This window comes from Epinephelus lanceolatus, chromosome 4, assembly GCF_041903045.1.
Source record: "Epinephelus lanceolatus isolate andai-2023 chromosome 4, ASM4190304v1, whole genome shotgun sequence".
Lineage (NCBI taxonomy): Eukaryota > Metazoa > Chordata > Actinopteri > Perciformes > Serranidae > Epinephelus > Epinephelus lanceolatus.
The window spans coordinates 23305278-23332435 of NC_135737.1; the positions used below are offsets into that span (position 1 = coordinate 23305278).

The following is a 27158-nucleotide window of genomic DNA, read 5'->3' on the forward strand; positions in this document are numbered from 1 at the left end:
GAATGCTGGACTGACAGACAGCACAGAGGCGCTAATCATCGCAGCAAAAGAACAGGCCCTAAGCACAAGGCCCATAAGGGCCAGGGTCTGTCGCAGCAGATCAGACCCAAGGTGCAGACGGTGCAAAGATACCCCTGAGACTGTCCAGCATGTAGTGGCAGGGTGTAAGATGCAGGTAGGATCAGCGTACATGGAGAGGCACAATCAAGTGGCTGGGATAGTGTACAGGAACATCTGTACCCAGTATAGACTGCAAGTACCCAAATCCCAATGTGGGACATACCACCGAAAGCTGGTGGAGAACAACAGGGCTTAGATCCTGTGGGACTTCAGTTTCCAGACTGACAAACAGCGATATCCCTGTCCGTTCTGACAGTCACTATGTCCTATTAGGCGATTGTGGAGTCATAAAATTGTGCAGTGACTTGGCCAACAACATGACACACTACATGATGGTCCACACCAATTATCCCTGGTCGTTTTTCATGACATGTGTGATGTCATTGGATTATTCTTGTCCTATTTTTATTATTATTACTATTATTTCAGTCACTGTGTCAGTTCATGTGCCAGCAGATAGCAGGAGCTACATTGTTTTTCTTTTTTTTTTATATACAGTACAGGCCAAAAGTTTGGACACACCTTCTCATTCAATGCGTTTTCTTTATTTTCATGACTATTTACATTGTAGATTCTCACTGAAGGCATCAAAACTATGAATGAACACATGTGGAGTTATGTACTTAACAAAAAAAGGTGAAATAACTGAAAACATGTTTTATATTCTAGTTTCTTCAAAATAGCCACCCTTTGCTCTGATTACTGCTTTGCACACTCTTGGCATTCTCTCCATGAGCTTCAAGAGGTAGTCACCTGAAATGGTTTTCCAACAGTCTTGAAGGAGTTCCCAGAGGTGTTTAGCACTTGTTGGCCCCTTTGCCTTCACTCTGTGGTCCAGCTCACCCCAAACCATCTCGATTGGGTTCAGGTCCGGTGACTGTGGAGGCCAGGTCATCTGCTGCAGCACTCCATCACTCTCCTTCTTGGTCAAATAGCCCTTACACAGCCTGGAGGTGTGTTTGGGGTCATTGTCCTGTTGAAAAATAAATGATCGCCCAACTAAACGCAAACCGGATGGGATGGCATGTTGCTGCAGGATGCTGTGGTAGCCATGCTGGTTCAGTGTGCCTTCAATTTTGAATAAATCCCAAACAGTGTCACCAGCAAAACACCCCCACACCATCACACCTCCTCCTCCATGCTTCACAGTGGGAACCAGGCATGTGGAATCCATCCGTTCACCTTTTCTGCGTCTCACAAAGACACGGCGGTTGGAACCAAAGATCTCAAATTTGGACTTATCAGACCAAAGCACAGATTTCCACTGGTCTAATGTCCATTCCTTGTGTTTCTTGGCCCAAACAAATCTCTTCTGCTTGTTGCCTCTCCTTAGCAGTGGTTTCCTAGCAGCTATTTGACCATGAAGGCCTGATTGGCGCAGTCTCCTCTTAACAGTTGTTCTAGAGGTGGGTCTGCTGCTAGAACTCTGTGTGGCGTTCATCTGGTCTCTGATCTGAGCTGCTGTTAACTTGCGATTTCTGAGGCTGGTGACTCGGATGAACTTATCCTCAGAAGCAGAGGTGACTCTTGGTCTTCCTTTCCTGGGTCGGTCCTCATGTGTGCCAGTTTCGTTGTAGCGCTTGATGGTTTTTGCGACTCCACTTGGGGACACATTTAAAGTTTTCACAATTTTCCGGACTGACTGACCTTCATTTCTTAAAGTAATGATGGCCACTCGTTTTTCTTTAGTTAGCTGATTGGTTCTTGCCATAATATGAATTTTAACAGTTGTCCAATAGGGCTGTCGGCTGTGTATTAACCTGACTTCTGCACAACACAACTGATGGTCCCAACCCCATTGATAAAGCAAGAAATTCCACTAATTAACCCTGATAAGGCACACCTGTGAAGTGGAAACCATTTCAGGTGACTACCTCTTGAAGCTCATGGAGAGAATGCCAAGAGTGTGCAAAGCAGTAATCAGAGCAAAGGGTGGCTATTTTGAAGAAACTAGAATATAAAACATGTTTTCAGTTATTTCACCTTTTTTTGTTATGTACATAACTCCACATGTGTTCATTCATAGTTTTGATGCCTTCAGTGAGAATCTACAATGTAAATAGTCATGAAAATAAAGAAAACGCATTGAATGAGAAGGTGTGTCCAAACTTTTGGCCTGTACTGTACACTTTATTAATCCCCGTGGGAAAATTCAATTTTTCACTCTGTTGTCAATTACACACAGGTCCGAACACACACATGCACAAACTGGACCCATACATGCACTAAGTGGAGAGATGTCAGAGTGGGCTGCCCATGACAGGCATTCCGAGCGGTTGGGAGGTTTGGTGCCTTGTTCAGGGGCACCTCGGCAGTGCCCAGGAGGTGAACTGGCACCTCTCCAGCTACCAGTCCACACTCCATATTTTGGTCTGGACTTGAACAGGCGACCCTCTGGTTCCCAACCCAAGTCCCTATGGACTGAGCTATGCGTACGACACTCATTGCTGCCCCAAGTACCATACGCAAATGTGCAAGTTACTGAATCCTCCACAACATGTTCCTGCAAATGTCTCACAATAAAAGCCTGTTTAGAAAATGAAGGGATTCTCTCAACCAAAGTTATAATGGGCTTTTAATTTCATACAGATACAGGAAGTGTTGAGTTTGACATGACGGCATGATGCATTAACTTTATCAAGGCAAACGGGAGCGAATAAAAAGTAAAAACATAAATGCAGAGGGAATAATGAGTAACAGCCCGTTTCTAATATAGTCTGTTTCAAATGAAGCTGGTAGCCTCTGCAGTTGTGGTGAGTAAAAGCCACTAATTTTTTTATTGTTTAATTTTATGTCCATCTCCATCATGAAGAAGTAACATTGTTTGCTAGCTTGATGCTAATGGCAGTACTCACTGGGTTGCTAAAGTGCCTCTGCTGTTTGATGCCATCATTTTTCCCCTTTTACTCTGTGCGCTAACATCCCTAGAAGAAATATCAAAAAGGCTGGGTGTTGTTGCTGTACAGTTGTCTACAGCTGCAGACTGCTCTGTGTTCCTATTGGTCAAAGTGACAGCTGTGACCGGAGAAGTTGTGAACGACAAAAAGAAAATCAAACATGCAAGACTTTCTGTTGGAATGTAATGAGGCGTCTCAGACATGGTGTGGGTTGTCGTCTACTATGACACACTACACAAGATGAAATGATGGATTATCGCGTACGACACTCATTGTCGTTCACAATCCATCCCGACACCATACATCGCTGCATCGGGCTGATCTTGTGAAGTGTATACCAGGCATTAACTGGCCATTCAAGGAATTGCAGTTTTTGGCAATTCAATGCTGGCTTAATTTTTCAGTCCTGGAGGTTGCTGCTTGATGTCATGAGGATGTACATCACCAATCGGTGCTGAGGAGGGGAGGGCTATGTCAGAACATGCAAAAAGAAGCTTGGTCAGTTGGGATACCGAAAAAAATGCCATGCTTTTGAAATCAGATTACAGTACATGGCTATCATTTCTTAAATTGACATGTCAACTTTTAATCTTAAGTTTTGTCTTGCATTAAATGTCACTACACCTGTATTGTTACCTATATCTCCCTCTGCTCTCCTTTTAGCTCTGTTTTGGTCTCAAACATCTTTTCAGTTGCTAAATGCTCTACTTTTTAAACCAGGTACTTGCTAGCTGTTGCTGAGCAGTTGAAGGAGGGCATCAAGCTAAAGGGAGAGGTCTTCTGGTCTTGGTTGTCCAGGGGTCTCCTGAAGCAACAGACAAGTCAAACACTGGGTGCAAGAGCGATGGAAGTCTCCAAAGCAAAAGCCTGGGTGTAGAAAAAGTTTGAAGAGACTTTGTAGATGGACGTTTAGGGGGCCTCAAGTAAGTTCTGGCAAACCCTTAGCAACTCAGGAAAAGCTCAATAAGTTTGGCTCTGGCTATTTTTAGCAATGGAAAAGAATTGCAAACCTGGACTGGGGATGTTGTTGAATGGTGGAAAGAGCATTTTGAGGACCTGCTGAACTCAACCAGCATGTTGTTTGTGAAGGAGGCAGAGTTCAAGACTCAGAAATAACCTCAAACATATCTTTGAGAGTTGTCTCCCAGGTAATCAATGGCAGAGTGTAAAGTGTGGATGAGATTTGCCCTGAGATGTCTGACATCTGGACATTGTTGGGCTGCCTTGGCTGACATGCCTCTTTGGTGTTCCATGGCGGTCTGGGACAGTACACAAAGTTAGTCAAACAAATTTCCCTAGGTTTTGGCCTAAGCCAGAGTTGTTCCTCTTTGCCAAATCTGTTTGTGAATTTAATGGACAGGATTTCAAAGCGCCACCAATGGAAGGAGAGTGTCCAGTTTGGGGTCCTCCAAATTGTGTTTCTGTTCTTTATAGATGATGCTTTTTTTTTGGTTTTACAAGACTGCTGAGCTAATTGCTAAGTGACTGGAAATAGTCAGCACCTCTAGGTTTGAGGCCATGTTTTGCTGCTGAAACATGCTGGATTACCCCCTCTGGGTTGTAATTGAATAATGGCCCCAAATGAAGGACTACTTGGGGTCTTGTTCAAGTGAAGGTAAAATGTAGCATGGTATTGACAGGTGGATTGGTGCAGCATGATGGGGACATTGCAATATTGTGATGCAGGGGGAGCTAAGCCATACGGCAAAGTTTTGAACTTAGCAATCAATCTATGTTTCAACTCTTACTGATGGTCATGAACTTTGAGTAGTAAATTAAAGAATGAGATTGTGGATACAAGTGGCTGAAATGAGTTTTCTCTATATGATGGCTGGGCTCACTCTTTGAGACTGGGTGAAGCACTCAGACATCTAGAGGGAGCTAAGAGAAAAGCCAATGCTCTTTTGCAACAAAAAAGGCCAGTTAAGGTGGTTGGGGATGTGATCAAGATGCCTCTGGACACCTTTCTTTGTATGTTTTTCAAGCATGTCCAACTGTTAGGAGACCCTGGGACAGACCGGGAACATGCTGGGGTGAGTACATGTCTCATCTAACCTGGAAACACTAGAAAAGGTTGCTGAAAAAGGGAAGCATGCAGGGCATTGCTTTTTTTTGCTGCCACCATGACATGACCCAGAGTTTAAAAAAAAAAAAAGATTGATGGGGAAAGTTAAGTACTGTAAAGTTGCAGTTCACCCGTAGCCAGAGGGTTCCCAAACATCTTTCAAACAAGACAGTAGAGGCTTGGAAAAATAATCATAATAATACCAGTGGGACTCAGGCAAATGGAGTTACATACAGTAAGATACACATGCAGCCAGACCAACTACCACGACAATGAACAAAGAAGCTTAGATTACAGCACACACAGAGGGAGCGTAACTCCAATCTCTGCTTAAGATGCTTTTACTCAGCTGTTTCTTAATAAAACATAGTTGTTTGCCACTACATGTCATTAATGCTCTAAATGATGCATGCAGCTCCTTTAAGGTGTAAATACAGTACGAATAACACTGATCTCTCACACACACACACACACACACACACACACACACACAAACGACTAAACACATGATCCACTCCAGGCAAACATAACAAAAAGTATTACCATTAATGTAATGTTAACAGTACTGTTGTGGGGCATTTCAGTTTCCCTAATGATTCTTATTTTCTAAAATTTTCATCACCTTTAGCCTGCATTATTTTTAAATTTTTAAAATTACAATTATCAATTCAAGTATAAATGCATCTCCATAATGTTCAAGGATTATTAAAAAAACAATGTTGAGAGCACAACTGAGTATTCTTATCTGATAAGATATGCATTTAAGTTATTCAGAATAGGCAACGGCCAGAAACTGTTTGTTGTTTGGACACCTTCTTCTTGCCCCACCTTGTAGGTCCTCAGAGATAAATCATCACTGCTCTTATGTTCTATTTATTTTTTTGTAAAGGCTGCACCAAATAGTATAAATATGGGTGCAAATATTTAATTCACATTAAGACACATATAAACTCACCCTGTGATTTAACTTTCTTAGACAATATGGTGTCTGTGCAGAGGTGGCCAGAGAAGTGTTGGGCACTCTTACAACTATTGCTGGTGGTGTCTGTCTCTCAGTGTGAGGAGCTGGTGTGCAGACGGAGAGGGGATCCTGAGAACCCCCAGCTATCTAATGATGGAGACATTATCTTAGGGGGAATCCTCTCTTTCCACAGCAGCTGGAAAACCAGACAGGACAACTACATGCACAAGCCACTGCCACTGCAATGCACCAGGTAAGTTATACTGAAGAAATCGATTTTGATTTTGATTTATATGTGGAAGTTTGTAAAGATACAAAACAGGTACAAATACTGCTAATAACATAATAATATATATCAAATTGAATATTAAAATAAGAAATATTGCCTCTTTTATGTAATACCATTAAATGCTTTGATTTCCTGTGCTACTGTTTGAATTCCAATAATACATTGTATGCAATTCCAATATTTATATCTATCAACATTTAGTTTGAATTTAAGAGCTTTCCAGCTTGCCCAGGCTATGCGCTTTGCCATAGTGGAGATTAATAACAGGACAGACCTGCTGCCTGGCATCTCTCTGGGCTATAAGATCTATGATGCCTGTCGCTCCATGGCCAGAGCTGTGAGGGTTACACTGGCTTTGGCTAATGGTAATGAGGTGTTATCTGCACCCTCGAAAGCACCTTGTACCAGATCAGCCCAAGTGCAGGCCATTATTGGAGAGACCTCTTCCTCTCCTTCCATGGCCATAGCTACTGTAATCGGAAGCTTTCATATCCCAGTGGTGGGTAAGATTGTTCAAAATGAATTAATGAGATTAACTTTACTTAATAGTCATTTTAATGTTAACAACAATGAATTGATAATTGAATACTGTTTACTAATTATTAACACTGCAATATTTATGTTAATTTAACAGTATTGTTACAAATATTGTAACTTTTCTCCACCATATTTTGTATTTCTTCAGGATTTAAATATTTAACACGTAAGAAATTATTTGCAAAAAAAAAAATTATATTGATGGACCAGATATTTTTAACACTTTGTTGATTGGTTTTTAACGTGTTTATACCCATCATTTGTATGTTTATTATACAGCTGCAACTGATGATTTTACTTTGTTAAATGGTTAATAAATATTGTGTAGGGCATCTACAAAAAGTGCACCATTATACTGGACAACCATATAATGTTTATAGACAATTTAAAAAAACAATTATTAACCATTAACAAACTCTTACTGCTATCTTGTCTGATGTTATATTTTTTCGACAAACAATTTATTTAAGATTTATAAATAAGTTGATCATCATTTTCAGATAGGCAAGAAAGGACATGAAGTGATAAAGTTGTAAAGTAAATATATCTGGCATTGGCAATTGTTGTAAGTAGTGATTATTTAATATATCATTGTTTAACAGTAAAGTTATTGAACAAATCAATGACCATTATTAACAATAAATTTACCATTTATCAATTATGATTATTTCTGAATGTTTCCACATTGTAGTGTGTTGTGTGATTGTATTATATTTCAAATATTTATCTCAGGATATCGTTTTTATTTTTCTTTTTTTCTCCTAGATCAGCCCCTTTGCCACCTGTGCTTGTCTCAGTGATAAAACCAAGTACCCATCCTTCCTCAGGACAATACCCAGTGACGACTACCAGAGCAGAGCCCTGGCACAGTTGGTCAAGCACTTTGGTTGGACTTGGGTTGGAGCTATTAGAACAAATGATGATTATGGGAACAATGGCATGGCCACATTTACAGAAACAGCCCAGCAGCTGGGCATCTGTCTGGAGTACTCTGTGTCTTTCTTTAGAACAGATCCACCAGACAAATTACAAAAGATAATTGACATCATCAAGGCTTCCACTTCCAAGGTGATTGTCACTTTCCTCGCCCTTGCCGATATTGACATGCTGATACATGAGATGTCTCACCACAACTTGACTGGGTACCAGTGGGTCGGTAGTGAAAGCTGGATCTTTGATCCTGAAACTGCAGCCATAGATAAACATCACATTCTGGATGGTGCCATAGGCCTGTCCATCCCCAAAGCACATGTCAGTGGCATGAAAGAGTTCATGTTGGATGTGAAGCCACTCAGTTCATCTGGTACTGAACTATTTACGGAGTTTTGGGAGACATTATTCAGCTGTAAGTTTAAGCAGTCAAAGTTGTCCAGAGAGAATCACAGAGAATGTACCGGACATGAAAATCTGACTAGAGTGCAGAACAGCTTCACTGATATGTCACTCATGCCTATCTTAAACAATGTCTATAAAGGAGTGTATGCTGTGGCCCACGCACTTCACAGTATTCTTAGTTGTAACTTAACATGTAACATGACGGTACAGCTAAATCCATATACGGTGAGTTCATAAATAAATCACGATCATGGTGTATTGCCACCAGGCCTGTAGGCTGTTTGTCAGATAATGATCTACATTGATTCGTGTCTTTTTAGATTTTACAACACATAAAAAGGATTCATTTCAAAACAAAGGAAGGAGAGGAAGTTTACTTTAATGAGAATGGAGACCCAGCAGCAAAGTATGAAATTATAAATTGGCAGCCAAAAGAAAATGGCATTGTGGACTTTGTCACAGTTGGTTTTTATGATACATCTTCACCTGCAGACAAACAGCTGAATCTACAAAATGAGTCTTTAATTTGGGCAAACAACTCACAACAAGTAAGCTACTGTAATGTTCATATGGTCTATTTTAAAAGTTAAATATTGTATATGTCACTAGGTGTTGTGTCATAATGCTTGTTTAAAATGCATCAAACTGCTTAACAGAACCTAAAAAAGACAGTACCTTGTCAACGTGAATGCCAGCATATTTTCTTTTAATCATTTTGTTAATGTAGGAGCCTGTGTCAGTTTGCAGTGGTAAGTGTCGTCCAGGAACTCGCAAGGTTCTCCAGAAAGGAAAGCCTGTCTGCTGCTATGACTGTTTAAGATGTGCAGAGGGAGAGATAAGCAACATGACAGGTGTAGTATTATTTTGTCATTAGAAAAAAAAAAAAAAAAATATATATATATATATATATATATATATATATACCTGTTGAGGTTGAGGTTGAGGTTTTTCCCTCTCTCTTTCTAAAACTCCAATTATTGAGATTGGGAGAAATTGTGTTTACAATTGGACTGAAAATTGAAATTGTAAAAAAAAAAAAAAAAAAAAAACAACAACATACAGTGCTTTGTTGTTAAGAAATACAACATAGCAAATACAACCAAAAATAAAAATGTCATAAGGCTTTCCATTTATTTAATGGGAATTATGTGATGTATGTCTTATAGAGAGAAAAACATCAAATGTACCTGACAAGGCTTGCACCTGTTTCAAAATCAATTTTCAGATTCTATCACCTGTGTGCGATGCCACCCTGAGTTCTGGTCAAATGAGAGAAGAGATGCCTGTGTAAAGAAGGAGGCAGAGTTTCTATCATATGAAGAGATAATGGGAGCACTGCTCACTGCAGCGTCCTTGCTGGGAACATGCATCACTGCTGTTGTGGCATTCATTTTCTTCAGATACAGGAAAACTCCTATTGTTCGGGCCAACAACTCTGAGCTGAGCTTCCTGCTGCTCTTCTCCTTGACTCTGTGTTTCCTGTGTTCTCTGACCTTCATCGGCCGGCCCTCTGAGTGGTCCTGCATGCTGCGACACACAGCATTTGGAATCACATTTGTTCTCTGTATCTCATGTTTGCTGGGGAAAACTATAGTGGTGTTAATGGCCTTCAGGGCAACACTTCCTGGTAGTAATGTGATGAAATGGTTTGGGCCTGCACAGCAGAGGCTCACTGTTCTGGGTTTCACTTTTGTACAAGTTATCATATGTATCCTCTGGTTAACAATTTCTCCTCCTTTTCCATTCAAGAACTTTAAACAATTTAAAGACAGAATTATTTTAGAGTGCACTCTGGGCTCAGCTGTAGGCTTCTGGGCTGTTCTTGGGTACATCGGACTTCTGGCCATGTTATGTTTTATTCTTGCTTTCCTGGCTCGGAAACTGCCTGATAATTTCAATGAAGCCAAATTTATCACGTTTAGCATGCTGATATTCTGTGCAGTATGGATCACCTTTATTCCAGCATATGTCAGCTCTCCTGGGAAGTTCAGTGTTGCTGTGGAGATATTTGCTATTCTGGCCTCCAGTTTTGGACTGCTCATTTGTATATTTTTTCCAAAATGTTATATTATCTTACTGAAACCTGAGAAGAATACAAAAAAGGAGATGATGGGGAAGGGGGCACCAAAATCATTTTGAAAACTTAAAATATAATTATGGAAAATGCCATTATAATTTTGACATAAATTCGAGATAACAGCTTTAAATACAACTTGATCAGCAATTACATAAACCATTGTGGTTAGAACAATAAATTTTAATTTCTGTGTGTGTGTGTGTGTGTGTGTGTGTGTGTGTGTGTGTGTGTGTGTGTGTGTGTCTGTTTGTCTGTGTGTGTCTCTGAGAGTGTATGGATCTTTCTGTCTGCAGCTAATCTCAAATACTGTACATTGACTCCTCTAAACCATCATTGACTCCTCACTCTTCTTCAGCAGCTGGTTGGTGTTGCAAAGTTTCTGAAGAACTTGAACTTGCCTTCAAACATAAAGCCTAACTTAGTCTGTTGTAGGCCACACGTAAGCCTTTATTGTAGTTAAAAAACTGACATCCATAGGATTGTTTGGTCTTATTTTGAACCAACCAGAGCATCTGTAGATTAATTTTATATCTGATATGTTACGATCCACTAAAGTGAGGCAGGATACCATATGAATAAGTCATTTTTTTTTTGTCATTTTTGACACTATCTTGACGGTAAGTGAGCAGGATGGGGCCAATTCCATTGAGTGCTACTGCACTGTGTTCCAGCCACCATGGCTGCAACCCAGTTTTGTTACATCCACCACATGGTGCTTCGACCCAAAGTAAATGAATGGGCTATGTAGTTAAACATTTTAATTTTTGTATTTTTAAAAAAAAATTTCATTGTTGTTATTTCCTACTTTGATGTACCGTGGCTTACACACAAAGCTAATGCTGTTAAAAGTTCAGTCATGAATGACATGGATCAAAGATTTCTGGCTGTGTTTTAAAAATGCATTCATCCTCATAATTATATTGTATCTATATTTTACATACAGTGAACTCAGTCTGCTTTGTGCAACACACCACAGCTTCATCAAAAATAAATTAGTTACATATTTTTCTTAGCATGTTCGACTCTTCTGACATCTGGAATCATTAATCATCTAGTGTGGCAGCGATCAGCCTTGATCTGCATCTGAGTGCACTTTTCTAGTTTTGTTTTGACTTGTTTAAAGGGCCTCTTGGGGGCAGTGAAAGAAGTGTTACATACAGCATTATCACCTTATAAACCTCTTGGGTTTGTCTCAGGCTGTGCTCAGCAGAGAAGGAGAACTGCTGATCCGAACTGAGGATATCGCTGGGCAATGAAAGGCGTACTTTGAGGAACTCCTGAACTTGGCTGTTACATCCACTGTGGAGGAGGCAGAGTTTGAAGACTCCCCAGCGGCAAGGCGCCAGGTGTGGATGAGATTCGCCCTGAGATGCTGAAGGCTCTGGACCCTGTTTGGCTGTCTTGGCTGACATGCCTTTCCAGTGTCGCGTGGAGGTCAGGTATGATGCCTGCACCTTTGCAGCCCGGGGTGGTGGTCCCTGTTATTAAACATGGGGACCGGAGGTTGTGCTCCAACTATTGGGGTATCACACTGCTAAGCCTCCTGGTTAAAGTTTACTCCAGGGTGCTGGAAAGGAGGCTCCAATTGGCATCCAGTCCCTGTATGACCAAAGTGAGAGCTGCGTCTTCATACTCAGCGCAAAGTCACACACGTTCTTAGTGGGTGTTGGCCTCTGTCAGGGTTGTCCCTTGTCATAGAACATGTTTGTGATATTCATAGACAGGATCTCAAGGCGCAGCTGGGGAGAGGAAGGGGTTCAGTTTGGGGACCTCGGAATTGTATCTCTGCTTTTTGCAGATGATGTGGTTCCATTGGCTTCATCACTCCATGACCTCAAGCATGCACTGGGGCAGTTTGCAGCTGAGTGTGAAGTGGTCGGGATAAGAGTCAGCACCTCCAAATCTGAGGCCATGGTTCTCTGCCAGAAACCGGTGGATTGCCCCCTCCAGGTTGGCAGAGAGATACTGCCTAAAGTGAGGTAGTTCAAGTATTTTGGGTTCTTGTTGCCAAATTAGGGTAGAATGGAGAATGAGATGTATTGGCAGTTTGGTAGGGCTTCTGCAGTAATGTGGGCGCTGTGCTAGATTGCAGATACAAGCGGCGGAAATACGTTTTCTCCATGGGGTGGCTTGGCTCAGCCTTAGAGATGGGGTAAGGTGCTCGCACATCCAGAGGGAACTCAAATTAGAGCTGCTGCTCTGTCGCATAGAAAGGGGTCAGTTGAGGTGGTTCAGGCATCTGATCAGGATGTCTCCTGGGCATCTACTGTTGGAGGTGTTCCAGGCAAGTCCCACTGGTAGGGAGCCCCAGGGTAGACCCAGGACACGCTGGAGGGATTTCATATCTCATCTGGCCTGGGAATGCCTTGGGGTCTTCCAGGAGGTGCTGGAAAATGTTGCTGAGGAGAGGGACATCTGGGGTGCTCTGCTTGGACTGCTGCCTCCATGACCCGGCCCCAGATAAGTGGATGACAATGGATGGATGAATGGATGGATGGGAGCAGGGAAACAAGCATTACATAGAACATTATCACCTTATAAAGTTGATAGGGCTATTGTACCTGATCAATGTAAGTCCGACATTGATTCTCCTTGTAGTTCTGTTTTGGTGCTTGGGCAGGTGAAGGAGGTTGTCAAGTGGAAAACCACAAAACCACAGTTCGGGGAGGCTAGAGAGAAGGGCTTTCGGTCAGCCTCAGGAAAGTTCTGGCAAACCGTTAAAGAACTCAGGAAGGGAAAACCGGGCTTTTCACATTGCTGTTGTTGGCATGAGAAGTGTGGATCTAAACTGAAGAGATTGTCAAATGGTGGAGAGAGCACTTTAAATAACTCCTGAACCCAACCAACATGTCCTCTGTGGAGAAGGCACACTTTGAAGATTAGGGGAACACTTCACACATATCCCTGGTAGAAATCAGATAATCAAGAAGCTCCTCAGTGGCAAGGGGCCAGGTTTGGTTGACATTAGCCTGAGATGCTGAAGGATCTGGACTGATATTGGCTCACACACCTCTGTAGTATTGCATGGAGATCGGAACAGTGCAGACCAGGAAGGTTGTTCCCAATTTTATAGAAAGAGACCAGTAATTGTGCTCCAATTATCAGGTTTAATCACACTACTCAGCATTCATGACAAACATTATTGCAGGGTGCTGGAAACAAGGCTCTGACTGACTGATATCCATGGGGAGCAATGTGCATTCTGGTTTGGCCATGTAACATGTGTTTTATGGACTTGGAAAAGGCTTAGGACTGTGTCCCCAGGGCAGTCCTGTGGGGGTACTGCAGGGGTATAGGGTACTAGGATCCTTGCTACAAGCCATTAGGGTTTTTTATATATCCAAAGTACTCTACAAATCAAACACTTTTTTGTGGGGTTGTTGGTGGTTTGTTTACTCTAATCAGCTGTGTTTGTGATATTAATGGACAGGATTTAAGGACACAGCTGAGGACAAGGGAGTGTCCCAGGACCTCCTGAATGCGAGTCTCCTCTCTTCAGACAGTGTGGTTCTATTGGCTTCATCAGGCTGTGACCTCCAGCACTCACTGGGGTGAGTTGCGGCCAAGTGTGAGGCGATTGAATATATATGTATATATATATCAAACTGAAATCATATCATGGCAGACTTTGTAATATTAGCAAATAGCGTATTGCTGTGCAAGAAACTGATGTAGTGTCGTCATGTGATGACAGTGATGCACACCCCTCGTTGTAACATTTACGTATTTCTGCTGTAAAGTTGTACATTTTAACATGGATGTCTTTGGGGGCTGAGTTGCTTGTGGAGCCAGCCTTGAGTGGCCATTCAAGGAAATGTATTACATCACCGATTGGTGCTCTGAAGAGGGGAGTGTTGTGTTAGAGCATGCACAAAGAAGCTTGATCAGTGGGTACAGCTCAAGGGAAAGCACGTCTCTTTTGCTGTGTGAGAATGATGTTTGGTTTAAATTGTGTAATTTAGTGAGACATTTTTGGGCTTGACTGCATCATTGATGCTAGAATGAAAGGCCATCAGTCTGAGACTGACTGAGTGCTGTCACTTCCTGGATCAAGTTAAAATTCCTCATTTCAAAGTAAAAGCCCTGACTTGTTTCATACACAGTCCAGTAATATACTAGGTTTTGACCTGAGCCCTGTAGTTCGAAACCTAGATGAGGGATTAAGCCGGGATATGTTCGTTATCCTGGCTTAATTTAGCATTGATTCGGTTGTTCGAAAGCAGAGGCACATATGTTGCCATGGAGATTTATTCTGTGCACTTAGCCTGGTCCCGACCAGGCTAACAACCAGGCTTAGTTTAGCCTGGTCCCTTATCTGTCCAGTCAGTTGTCAATGCGATCGGAAATCAATGTGTTTTACGTCATTTCATGTTCTTATGTACATATTTGCCTCATTTTTGAATAAAAATACATTAAGCCTATAATAATAAAAAAAAAACATTTAACATTTAATACTTTTTGTCATAGCCTAATTATCCATGTGATAATGTGTTTGTCTGTATATCTATGTTTTATGTTCAATGTCCTTTATGTTGGAACCTGTATCAATGAGCTGTACTGGAAACAAATTCCACCAGCCTGGCTGTGTGGTCATTAAAAGAATCAATCAATCAATCAATAAGCATCATCAGATGCATACAGGGTGCATATAATATTGGGGTTCAGCATCTTGCCCAAGCATACTTTGACATGCACATATCCTTACCAATAAAAAAGGATTAATTGTTGGAATAAACATACAAGTAGGTGTATTTGGCATTAACACAGTTTGTGGTTATTAGGTGTCATAACTGTATGACCTTCCCAAATTATATTCCCAGTTAACTGGACCAATAACTCCAGTGTACTTTACATCAATGAATGAAAACATGAAGATGAAACCACAATATTCTTTGACCTCATTTTATTTAAATGAAAAATACTAAAATCAGTCACTGTCTGATTTGAGCTGTGGAGAGAAAGAGAGAAATAATATTGATTAATACATTGCATCACAGTCATGCTTACAATGTGCATTAAAATCACTTACTTCTTTCTGTAGTTTTTCTTAATTTCTAAGTCCAGTTTCCTTAAGGTCTTTCTTTTAATTTGTCTGTCAAGCTCCATGTCCTGAAGCTTTCTCTTTTCACACTGGAGCTTGACATCTGCCAGGGCTATTTGCTTCCTCAGATGAGTAGCATATAGCTATCTGACAGTTTGTGAATTCTGTAAAACACATATCTATTAGCACAGCAATTGTAGACACCGTGGATGTCCTTCAGGCAATACTCACTACATATCCAGGCAGGCTGTCAGGCTGTTCATCTGTGTCCTGTTACAAATATATTTTCTATGAGCACCACATCACTGACTTCTTATACATTAAGGACTAAATTATCTCCACAAGACTGGCAGGTTACCTCAAACCTTCTGGAGTCCAGATAAAGTGTCTCCTCCTCATCTGCTGCATCCACTGCTGCAGACGTGCCTTCACCCTGCCACATTAAATAGAATTTGTATTGACCTAATGTAAACTTGCAAGACATGTCAAGCAAATGGCTCTAATGAATAACACTCACCGGATCATCTTCCGGTGGCTCCAGAAGGGTCAGTGTGTCACCTGATACTGCAAGACAATCCAAAGTCAGACAGTCCACATAACACCAGTGGTTGATTAATGAATGAATAAAATGATTGATTCCATGTACAGTATACTGGAATAATGTACCTTGTATGAAGAGGGCCGTTTCTGTGGGTGGGACTGTTACGCCCCGGTCTAGGGGTGTGGGTGCGTAACATAAGGACACACAGAAACACGGAAGTAAATGTACAGGTGAGCAATTTATTGCTACACACTCCAAAAACACACTGTACAATATCGCACACAAAATGGAGCAAAAGACGTCAGGGTGAGCCCAGGCCAAAACAACAAACAAAAAGCAACCTGTCTACCGACCGGCGAAATAACTAATCCCTAACAAAAACAAAAGAAACAAAAATACAATACTAGGCCTAACTCCCTAGGCTAACGAAAAACAGGAGAAAACAGGTATAACAAAAATAACAGCTCACCCCTACGCTCCGTGCAAACAATAATATGTGACAATGACTATTTACAATATACACAAACGACTCAGTTGGCCCTAAGGTGCTGGTCTTAACAAAAGAATTAATTATTTAGCAAGCAAGCTAAATAATCACACGTGGATCACACAACAAAGTACTTATCAATCACAAAACCAGAGAACGATACAATGTGCTGCTGCCATGTACGAGAGTAGGGCCGTGGCTTCCGTGTGGCCGGCGTTATGAAGGCCGAGCCCCTTGCTCCACCAACCCGGCAGCGGTGACGTCACGCTTGTTATCCAGTAGGCGACCGTTGACACTGAAGGCCGAGCCCCTTGCTCAGCCAATCCAGTCGGAGCAACGTCACGATCGTCCAGCGAATCACCTGCACACCTGTTAACACAATACACACATGATCTCCGGACAGAAAGAGAGGTCTGACTCTCCACTAAACATGATCAAATCCATAGACTACATAGACATAAACACATACACATAATAAATACACAGGCGGCTGGGGAACGTAACAGGGACAGAGTCTGAAGCTGTCCCCCCCTGTATCCCCTCCACCATCGACCTGCCTCAGTTCTGATCCAGGGCGAGCTCTTCCGCTGGTGTGAAATCAGCAGTTGGTGCCCCCTCATGGTACATTTCCTGAGTAATATTAACTTCCACTGCTCACCTTTAAGGTGAAGTGTACAACTGTAAATTTGTGGAAGGAACTGTAATTGTAATTATGACAGATTCATTTGCGCAGCAAGTGTATATTTTTAGATTGCTTACGCATTCAGTCGGTCCGCAGTTGTTTGCCACGCACTCTCTCTCTGCTTTATTATCGCTGCAGTGTTTCCTTTCTTCGTGATTATATGTTTTACCTCTTGTCCATGATGAGACGCTGCTCACTGGGTGAGAAGTATGCGGCACGCGTCCTCTCCATTGCTGCATCGGTGAACCTGTGATCGATCTTAGGGTCTATTTAAGAAAGCCAAGGAAGCGCACTTATCCGAATGAGTTACACCTGGCTTGACAAAGCCACGCCTCCTCAGCCTGGCTTGGCGTTCAAACAACCAATTAAGCCAGGATGGACTTTGGGGAATTTGTCCAGCCTTGCTTTTCCACTTATCCTGGATTAGTTAATTCTACTTTCGAACAACAGGCCCCTGGTCTTGTTATCATTATTATTATTATTATTATTTTGTATGATGAATTATTGAGAAAAACTACAAAATACGAAATTCACACTTTAAATACAAGTAACAGAAATGCTACCCACCTCTTATTTTTATTTTGCTTGGAGGCTCTATACACAAAGTTAAGGTGATGACATTGTGTACCTGAGAATCTCAAAGGAAAAATACTAGCAACAAATCATTCCTACCTACATTTTTTTATAATTTTAGGTTCAGTTCCAGATTTACATATTTAGTTAAGAAATTACTTTGTAATTTCCGTCATAATTAAAGTGGCTCTATGCAAACGTCAAAACGTATATTTTTCACACTGGGGCTTTAACCTGAGCTAAGTGCTAAGTGTTTGGAATTAGTCAGCACCTCTAGGTCTGAGGCCATGGTGGATTTTTTTCCCCTGTGTTAGAATGTGTGGCCCCAAATGAAAGAGTACTTGGGGACTTGTTCACGAGTGAGGGTAAAATGGAGCGTGGGATAGAAAGGCGGATTGGTGCAGCATGATGGGGGCATTGCAATATTGTTGTCAAAAGGGAGCTGAGCTGTAAGACAAAGCTTTGGACTTAGAAAGCAGTCTACGTTTCAACCCTTACCGTTGGTCATGAACTTTGGGTAGTGAATGAAAGAATGAGATTGTGAATACAAGTGGCTGAAATGAGTTTCCCCTATAGGATGGCCGGGCTCACTCTTCTCGACTGGGTGAAGAACTCACACATTTAGTGGGAGCTAAGAGTCAAGCCAATGCTTTCTTTGTGTAGGGGAAATACCTTTTTGAGAATATTTGCACTCGTAATAAAATTTTGGGGCACCACCCTCCTAATGAGGCAAGCGACTAATCAAATTAATAACTCCTTAAACCAATTATTAATTAGTCAGCACGCTTTTCAATAATGAATCAATCTCAGTATCTGGGTTATGAATCCTCTATACAGGGATCTCAGCTCATGTCCAAAAGATATACACAGACAACGACTTGGCGATAAATGAAGATTTATTTAAGCTAAATATGTAATAACTGAATAAATGAATAGCAAATGATAATTATATGACACAACACAGAGTCAACAGTATATAAATGGAATGAAATGAGAGGCAACACTCGTGTGAGTTATTTAGTTTGGCGATAGTGGGACAGAGTATGTAGATAAATTGGGAACGCAGGGATGTGCAAAACCATTCACCTAATGAAACCTAAATTAAAATCAGGATAATTAACTAAGCCTCCTGCTTGAACCTCACTCTTCATCGCACAGCTTCTTACTCAAGTTATGGAAGTTCTTTGCCTACTTTTTTAGCAGCAGGGATCAAAGGTGAAGCTCCTCTTGGGGCCCCAGACTGTCGCTTCGCAGCTCCCGGACTTTCCAGCAGAATGAAGCCGGCTGTCCCACAGCAGTGTGGGAACGGTTGAGTCTGTGATGTCCTGCAGGTGGCCCCAAACGTTGTTTCCCTTGCGTTGCAGAGTCTTTGGGTTTGGCGCAAGAACCACGGTGATGAGTGGCTGGCAGCTGCTGGTTCTGATGAATCTGGGGCAAAGAGGTCAGTCGGCATTTGCTGGTTTACTTCATTATGATTACTCGCTTATAATAATCGTGAAAACACTATTGTTGGCCGTTCGATATTGTTGTCAAAATTATTATTGATGCGAAAAAATGGCGAAAACACTGGAGATAAAAGAAAACTGGATAAGCAAAATTTAAAAGTTTAAAAAATTGAGTTTAAAATTGATCATGAGCACAAAAGAGTTACGTAGAAACCAAACATAACTGGTTAAAAAAATAAGATACGCAAAAGCAAATAGATAATGCAAAAACAAAAGAGTGTAAGCAAAACATAAAAGCAAGAGGCTAAAATGAAGAAGAGCACAACAAGAGAGTAACAGAAAACTAGATAGCAAGAGAATACAAGAAGCGGAAATTACAAGGACAGAAAATACAAGAGGCCACAGCGCACCAGAGCGCACATGTTTTTAATCGGCCAAAGTGGACGGGACTGAAAAGGTGGCCCCTTAGTGAAAAAAACAAAGTATATTTTATTTTGGAGGAAACTTAATGCTTTTCTTATACGAGATCATATACTTTGATACGTTACGCACGATGGACACATACTCTTCCCATTATGGTCAACATTGATTCTTAACATCCAATTAAAAATACAAATTAACATTAAATCCAAATACAATTATTATGCGTATATATATATGTATATAAGTGGAGTACCATATAAACTAAGCTACTTCAAATACACACACTCTAGACTAACCTATAGTTGGAATATATAATAATAATAACTTAAAAAGCATTTGAAGCACCTCAAATTAAATCTTTACACCCCCTTTGGGAACCCGGATGTCTGGAGGACGCATCCCTCCTGACCGGAGTAAGCTCGGGGACAGGGTAATAAACATTTGACCCTCGCTTGTGGCCTTCCCATTGTCTATTTACTTGTAGTCCAGAATCTGGAGAGTTTAGGTCACCTGTATGCTCTTACATTTGTATGTTTTCCAGGCATGTCCAACTGGTAGGAGACCCTGAGGAAGACCCGGAACATGCTGGAGTGAGTACACATCTCATCTCACCGGGGAACACTAGGAAAGGTTGCCTAAAAAGGGACGCATGGACAGCCTTCCTTCGCCTGCTGCCACCATGATGTGGCACACAGTTTAAAAAAAAGGGATATAAAAAGGTGATGGTGAAAGTGAAGTACAGCGAAGTTGCAGTTTGCCCGTAGCCAGAGGGATGCAACATTTTTTGTCCCCAAGAATGTTTCAAACAAGGCAGTACTGCTTGGAAAATAATGACAATAATAACTAGAACTGCAAGCAGTTATGAACGGGGGCCAAGCCCCCCTGTGCGACTCGGTCCCCGCGTCCCGCGGAGCCCATGAAAGTTCTCCCCGAAGGACGATGGGCTCCGGGCGAGCCCATGTTTATGAATGTGTCATTTAAAATGTGGAAGTTACAGGCAAAACTGCCTTTGCATCCGTTATAGCGCCACCTATAGACCAATTTGCGGTGGCACAAAGCCTCTGGATGACCTCAGGAAAGAGTGACTAAAGTTTGATGTTGAAAGCATCTACTTTGAGCGAAATATGAAACAATGTGTGTTTTTTAGCTAGCAAAAAAGATTGTTTGGTTGGAACAAGCGCATTTTTTGGAGTGCCAAAATTCTTTTGATAACTTTTCATCAGACACATCTGGAGATTCTATGTGCAAAGTTTCAGGCAGGTGGCACTTAAAATGTAGGAGGAATTCGAAAAAGTAGGTTTTGGACATGTGGCGAATTAGCAAAGAGAATGTGCAGCAGAAGTGGGCGGGGCCTGTGTCAGAAAACCCAGCTCTATCCAGGGAACACATGGATATAATGTTTGTGAAAGTGTCATTTAAAATGTGTAAGTTGCAGGCAAAAACGCATTTGCATCCGTTTTAGCGCCACCTAGTGGAGTACATGTGCAACTTTGGTACGGAAGATCTGTGTCGTATTCTATATGTACCCTTAAAATTTCAAAGCCCTCAGCATAATAGTTTGGCTGAAATTAATGTTTGTTGTTTATCTTGTAATAAGCCACGCCCACATTGACCAGTCATGACCACCTTCAAGATATGACCTCAGAATTGGCCCTACATCATACCAACCGCATTTCGTAGAAATTGGTGCAGCCGTTCAAGAGATATAAACTTACCATATTTGTAGCGCCCCCTAGTTGCCAAAATTTGCCAAATTCGGCTCATACCCTCACAGTCTCATGCCAACCAATGATCTCAAATTTGGTGTTAATAGCATTTAGTTTGACCGAGATATCCAACAGTTTGCATTTTTATAGCTAGCTATAGAAGTTTGTTTGTTAATAATTTGCGCATTTTTTGACCGAATAAAATTCTTTTGATAATTTTAGATCAGGTCCAGTAGAAGAGTGTATATGTCAAGTTTCACGCAGATTGGACAAAATCCCAAGGAGAAGTTTGAAAAAGTAGGTTTTCCAGTTTTCGCGATTTTGCAAAAAAACTTCCTAGGCGCAAGTGGGCGTGGCCTATGGCAAAGTGATTCAGCTCTATTCAGGGAAGCTGGGGATACAAGATTTTTGAATGTGCGACATACGGTGTGGGAGCTATAGGCAAAAGCGCATTGGCCTAGGTTATAACGCCCCCTGCAGGCAGATATACATAGTTCTTTGCATCTCAGGTACGTGCAGGGGTCTGGACCGCCCCTCCAAATTGCACCGCCCTCCCTTGCACGGTTTAGCCTGCAGCACCACTTTTACCTACGGAAGAATAAAAATAAAAATCTTTACAAAAACAATAGGGTTCCTAGCACCGCTGGTCCTAGGAAACGCATCTGCTTGCATACGCGTTCCCTCAGCCCCTCGGGCTTGGCCCCCTAATAATGCCAGTGGAACACAGACAAATGGACTAAGATACACGTACAGCCAGACCAGCCACCATGACTGTGAACAAAGAAGCTTAGTTTACAGCACACACAGAGGGGGCGTAACTTAATCTCTGCTGGAGACGCTGTTACTCTACTGTATCTTTATAAAACGAATAGTTGTTTGCTGCTAGATCAATGCTCTGAATGTTGCCTACAACTTCTTTAAAGTGTAAATATAGTACAAAATACACACACACACACACAAATTAAAATATATAGTTCAGACCATAACAGTTTATATAATTGTTGATCAAGTTGTATTTAAAGTTGTTATCTCTAATTTCTATGTCACAATTTTAATGACATTGTCCATAATGATATTTTATTTTGGTGCCCCCTTCCCCATCATCTCCTTTTTTGTATTCTTCTCAGGTTTCAGTAAGATAATATAACATTTTGGAAAAAATATACAAATGAGCAGTCCAAAACTGGAGGCCAGAATAGCAAATATCTCCACAGCAACACTGAACTTCCCAGGAGAGCTGACATATGCTGGAATAAAGGTGATCCATACTGCACAGAATATCAGCATGCTAAAAGTGATAAATTTGGCTTCATTGAAATTATCAGGGAGTTTCCGAGCCAGAAAAGCAAGAATAAAACATAACATGGCCAGAAGTCCGATGTACCCAAGAACAGCCCAAAAGCCTACAGCTGAACCCAGAGTGCACTCTAAGATGATTCTGTCTTTAAATTGTTTAAAGTTCTTGAATGGAAAAGGAGGTGAAATTGTTAACCAGAGGATACATATGATTACTTGTACAAAACTGAATGCCAGAACAGTGAGTCTCTGCTGTGCAGGCCCAAACCATTTCATCACATCACTACCAGGAAGTGTTGCCCTGAAGGCCATTAACACCACTATAGTTTTCCCCAGAACACATGAGATACAGAGAACAAAGGTGATGCCAAATGCTGTGTGTCGCAGCATGCAGGACCACTCAGAGGGCCGGCCAATGAAGGTCAGAGAACACAGGAAACAAAGAATCAAGGAGAAGAGCAGCAGGAAGCTCAGCTCAGAGTTGTTGGCCCTAACAATAGGAGTTTTCCTATATGTGAAGAAAATGAATGCCACAACAGCAGTGATGCATGTTCCCAGCAAGGACGCTGCAGTGAGCAGTGCTCCCATTATCTCTTCATATGATAGAAACTCTTTCTCCTTCTTTACACAGGCATCTCTTCTCTCATTTGACCAGAACTCAGGGTGGCATCTCACACAGGTGATAGAATCTGAAAATTGATTTTAAAACAGGCGTTAGCCTTTTTCGGTACATTTGATGTTTCCTCTCTATATTGTTTATTTTACGTGCATACAAGACGTACAGCACATAATTACTGAATAATAAATAGAAAGCTGTAGGACAGTTTTATTTTGGTTGTCTTTGTTTTATTTAATTTCTAAGCCTTGTAACTTTTTTAAATTGCAATTTTCAGTCCAATTGCGCACACAATTTCATCCACTCTAATTAATTCCAGTTTCAGAAAGAGAGATGTCAAAATCTCAGCACACACACAAACACACACACACACACACACACACACACACACACATATATATGTGTATATATATATATATATATCTATATATATATATACACACACTTTTTTTTCTTTTTCTAATGACATAATAATACTGCACCTGTCATGTTGCTTATCTCTCCCTCTGCACATCTTAAACAGTCATAGCAGCAGACAGGCTTTCCTTTCTGGAGAACCTTGCGAGTTCCTGGAAGACACTTCACACTGCAAACTGACACAGGCACCTACATTAACAAAATGATTAAGAGAAAATATGCTGGCAGGTGCTGTCTTTTTTAGGTTCTGTTATGCAGTTTGATGTATCTTAAACAAGCATTATGATACGAAATCATGTAACATATCCAATTATTAACTTTTAAAATAGACTACAGTACATAAATATTACAATAGCTTACCTGTTGTGAGTTGTTTGCCCAAATTAGAGACTTATTTTGCAGATTCAGCTGTTTGTCTGCAGGTAAAGATGCATCATAAAAACCAACTGTGACAAAGTCCACAATGCCATTTTCTGTTGGCTGCCAGTTTATAATTTCATACTTTGCTGCTGGGTCTCCATTCTCATTAAAGTAAACTTCCTCTCCTTCCTTTGTTTTGAAATGAATCCTTTTTATGTGTTGTAAAATCTAAAAAGATATGAATCAATGTAGATCATTACCTGACAAACATCTTGTAGGCCCAATGGCAATACAGTACAGAAGACTGATAAATTATTTATGAACTCACCGTATATGGATCAAGCGGCACCTCGCTGTAACATGTTTTATTACAGCTGAGTATACTATGTAGTGCGTGGGCCACAGCATACACTCCTTTATAGACATTGTTTAAGATAGGCATGGACGACATATCAGTGAAGCTGTTCTGCACTCCAGTCAGATCTTCATGTCCAGTACATTCTCTCTGATTCTCTGTGGATGACTTTGACTGCTTGAATTTACAGCTGAATAATGTCTCCCAAAACTCTGTAAACACTTCATTACTGGATGAATTGAGTGGCTTTACATCCAACATGAACTCTCTCATGCCACTGACATGTGCTTTGGGGATGGACAGGCCTATGGCACCATCCAGAATGTGATGCTTATCTGTGGCTGCAGTTTGGGGATCAAAGATCCAGCCTTCACTACCGACCCACTGGTACCCAGTCAAGTTGTGGTGAGACAATGGATGTATAAGTATAGGGATATCAGCGGGGGAGAGAAAAGCGACAATCACCTTGGAAGTGGAAGCCTTGATAATGTCGATTATCTTTTGTATTTTGTCTGGTGGATCTGTTCTAAACAAAGACACAGAGTACTCCAGACAGATGCCCAGCTGCTGGGCTGTTTCTGTAAATGTGGCCATGCCATTGTTCCCATAATCATCATCTGTTCTAATAGCTCCAACCCAAGTCCAACCAAAGTGCTTGACCAACTGTGCCAGGGCTCTGCTCTGGTAGTCGTCGCTGGGTATTGTCCTGAGGAAGGATGGGTACTTGGTTTTATCACTGAGACAAGCACAGGTGGCAAAGTGGCTGATCTAGGAGAAAAAGAAAACAATATCCTGAGATAAATATTTGAAATATAAAACATTTACACAGCACACTACAATGTGGAAACACTCAATATTACTCATCATTGATAAATGGTAAAGTTATTGTAAATAAACTTCAGTGAATAGTTTAATAATTTTACTGTTAACAAACAATGAAATATTAAATAATTACTACTTACAACTATTGGCAATACCATAAATATTTATTTGAACACTTTATCACTATATATACCTTCTTGCCTATCTGAAAATGATGATGAACGCATTTGTAAACCTTAAAGAAATTGTTCGTAAAAAATTATAACATCAGACCAGATATTTGTAAAACTTTGTTAATGGTTAATAATTGTTTTTAAACCATCTATAAACATTATATGGTTGTCCAGTATAATGCTGCACTTTTTGTAGATGCCCTACACAATATTTATTAACCAATTTACAAAGTATTAAAATTATCAGTTGCAGCTGTATAATAAACATCCAAATGACAGGTTTAAAAAAAAAAAAAGAGTTCAAAAACCAATCAATAAGCATTAACAAAGTGTTCCACATATCTGGTTAAACAATATAATGTAGTTTTAAAACATTTTCTTCAATGTTAAATATTTAAAATCTGAAGAAATACTAAATATGTGCAACAATAAACATATTGCAATGATAATAGTTAGCAAACAGTATTCAATTATCAGTTACTATTGTTAACATTAAAATGACTTAATGTCATTATTTCGTTTTGACCAATCTTACCCACCACTGGGATATGAAAGCTTCCGATTACAGTAGCTATGGCCATGGAAGGAGAGGAAGAGGTCTCTCCAATAATGGCCTGCACTTGGGCTGGTCTGGCACAAGGTGCTTTCGAGGGTGCAGATAACACCTCATTACCATTAGTCAAAGCCAGTGTAATCTTCACAGCTCTGGCCATGGAGCGACAGGAATCATATATCTTATAGCCCAGAGAGATGCCAGGCAGCAGGTCTGTTCTGTTATTAATCTCCACTATGGCAAAGCGCATAGCCTGGGCCAACTGGAAGGCTCTAAAATTCAAACTATATGTTGAGAGATACAAATATTGGAATTGCAAACAATTTATTCTTGGAATACAACAGTAGCACAGGAAATCAAAGCCTCTAATGGTATAAATACATACAAGAGGCAATATTTCTTATTTTAATACTCAATTTGAAAACCTTTTATATATTATTATATTATTAGTAATAGTATTTGTACCTGTTTCGTATCTTTACGAACTTCCACATATATATTAAAATCGAAGTAGATTTCTTCAGTATAACTTACCTGATGCATTGCAGTGGCAGTGGCTTGTGCATGTAGTTGTCCTGTTTGGTTTTCCAGCTTCTGTGGAAAGAGAAGATTCCCCCTAAGAAAATGTCTCCATCATTAGATAGCTGGGGGTTCTCAGGATCCCCTCTACGTCTACACACCAGATCCTCAGTCTGAGTGACAGACGCCACCAGCAACAGCTGTAAGAGTGCCCAACACTTCTCTGGCCACCTCTGCACGGACACCATATTGTCTAAGAGAGTTAAACCACGGGGTGGCTCAATATATACCTTAATGTGAATTAAAAGTTTGCACTGGTATTTATACATTTTGGAGCAGCATTTATAAGAAAAAATAAATAAATAAAATACAAGAGTAGTGATGATTTATCTCTGAGGACCTACAAGGTGGGGCAAGAAGAAGGTACCCAAACAACGAAGAGTTTTCGGCCATAGCCTATTCTAATGAACTTAACTGTATATCTTAACGGATAGGAATATTCAATTGTGCTCTCAATAATGTGTGCCCTTTTTTTATTATAATAATCCTTTAACATTACGGAGGTGCATTTATACTTGAATTGATAATTGTCATTCAAAAAATTGAAAAATAATGCAGGATGAAGGTGATGAAAAATTGAGAAAATAAGAGTCATTAGGCGTATGTGTGTGTGTGTGTGTGTGTGTGTGTGTGTATAGGTGTGTGTGTGTGCGTGTGTGTGTGTGTGTGTGTGTGTTGTTTGTGTGAAAGAGAGAGAGAGTGTATGGATCTTTCTGTCTGCAGCTAATCTCAAATACTGTACCGTGATTCAAAATTGTTGGAAAAACTGTTTCATTGATTCCATCACTGACCCCTCACTCCTCATTTC

The 27158-nt window shown here is 40.7% G+C and overlaps 2 protein-coding genes across 2 annotated transcripts; one reads left to right on the forward strand and one right to left on the reverse strand.

Moving 5' to 3' along the window:
* Positions 1-6249: 6249 nt before the first annotated feature.
* On the forward strand, positions 6250-10343 carry LOC117260062 (extracellular calcium-sensing receptor-like). The gene is made up of 6 exons (XM_033631930.2): positions 6250-6296; positions 6534-6831; positions 7635-8429; positions 8525-8752; positions 8932-9055; positions 9430-10343. Exons 1-6 carry the CDS (start codon positions 6265-6267, stop codon positions 10341-10343), a joined length of 2391 nt encoding a protein of 796 aa, XP_033487821.2. The 5' UTR covers positions 6250-6264.
* An 11913-nt stretch (positions 10344-22256) lies between these two features.
* On the reverse strand, positions 22257-26496 carry LOC144462737 (extracellular calcium-sensing receptor-like). The gene is made up of 6 exons (XM_078167049.1): positions 26306-26496; positions 25758-26055; positions 24197-24991; positions 23869-24096; positions 23574-23697; positions 22257-23164 (listed from the first exon to the last, which is right to left on the reverse strand). Exons 1-6 carry the CDS (start codon positions 26335-26337, stop codon positions 22257-22259), a joined length of 2385 nt encoding a protein of 794 aa, XP_078023175.1. The 5' UTR covers positions 26338-26496.
* Between the last annotated feature and the right edge of the window lie 662 nt (positions 26497-27158).

Coding starts and splice junctions, on each gene's coding strand:
- LOC117260062 (XM_033631930.2), top strand. CDS start 6,265: ATGCACAAGCCACTGCCACTGCAATGCACCAG. Junction 6,297..6,533: donor CTGCCACTGCAATGCACCAG/GTAAGTTATACT, acceptor ATCAACATTTAG/TTTGAATTTAAGAGCTTTCC. Junction 8,753..8,931: donor GGGCAAACAACTCACAACAA/GTAAGCTACTGT, acceptor TTGTTAATGTAG/GAGCCTGTGTCAGTTTGCAG.
- LOC144462737 (XM_078167049.1), bottom strand. CDS start 26,337: ATGCACAAGCCACTGCCACTGCAATGCATCAG. Junction 26,056..26,305: donor CTGCCACTGCAATGCATCAG/GTAAGTTATACT, acceptor CTCAACATATAG/TTTGAATTTTAGAGCCTTCC. Junction 24,097..24,196: donor TGCCGCTTGATCCATATACG/GTGAGTTCATAA, acceptor ATATCTTTTTAG/ATTTTACAACACATAAAAAG.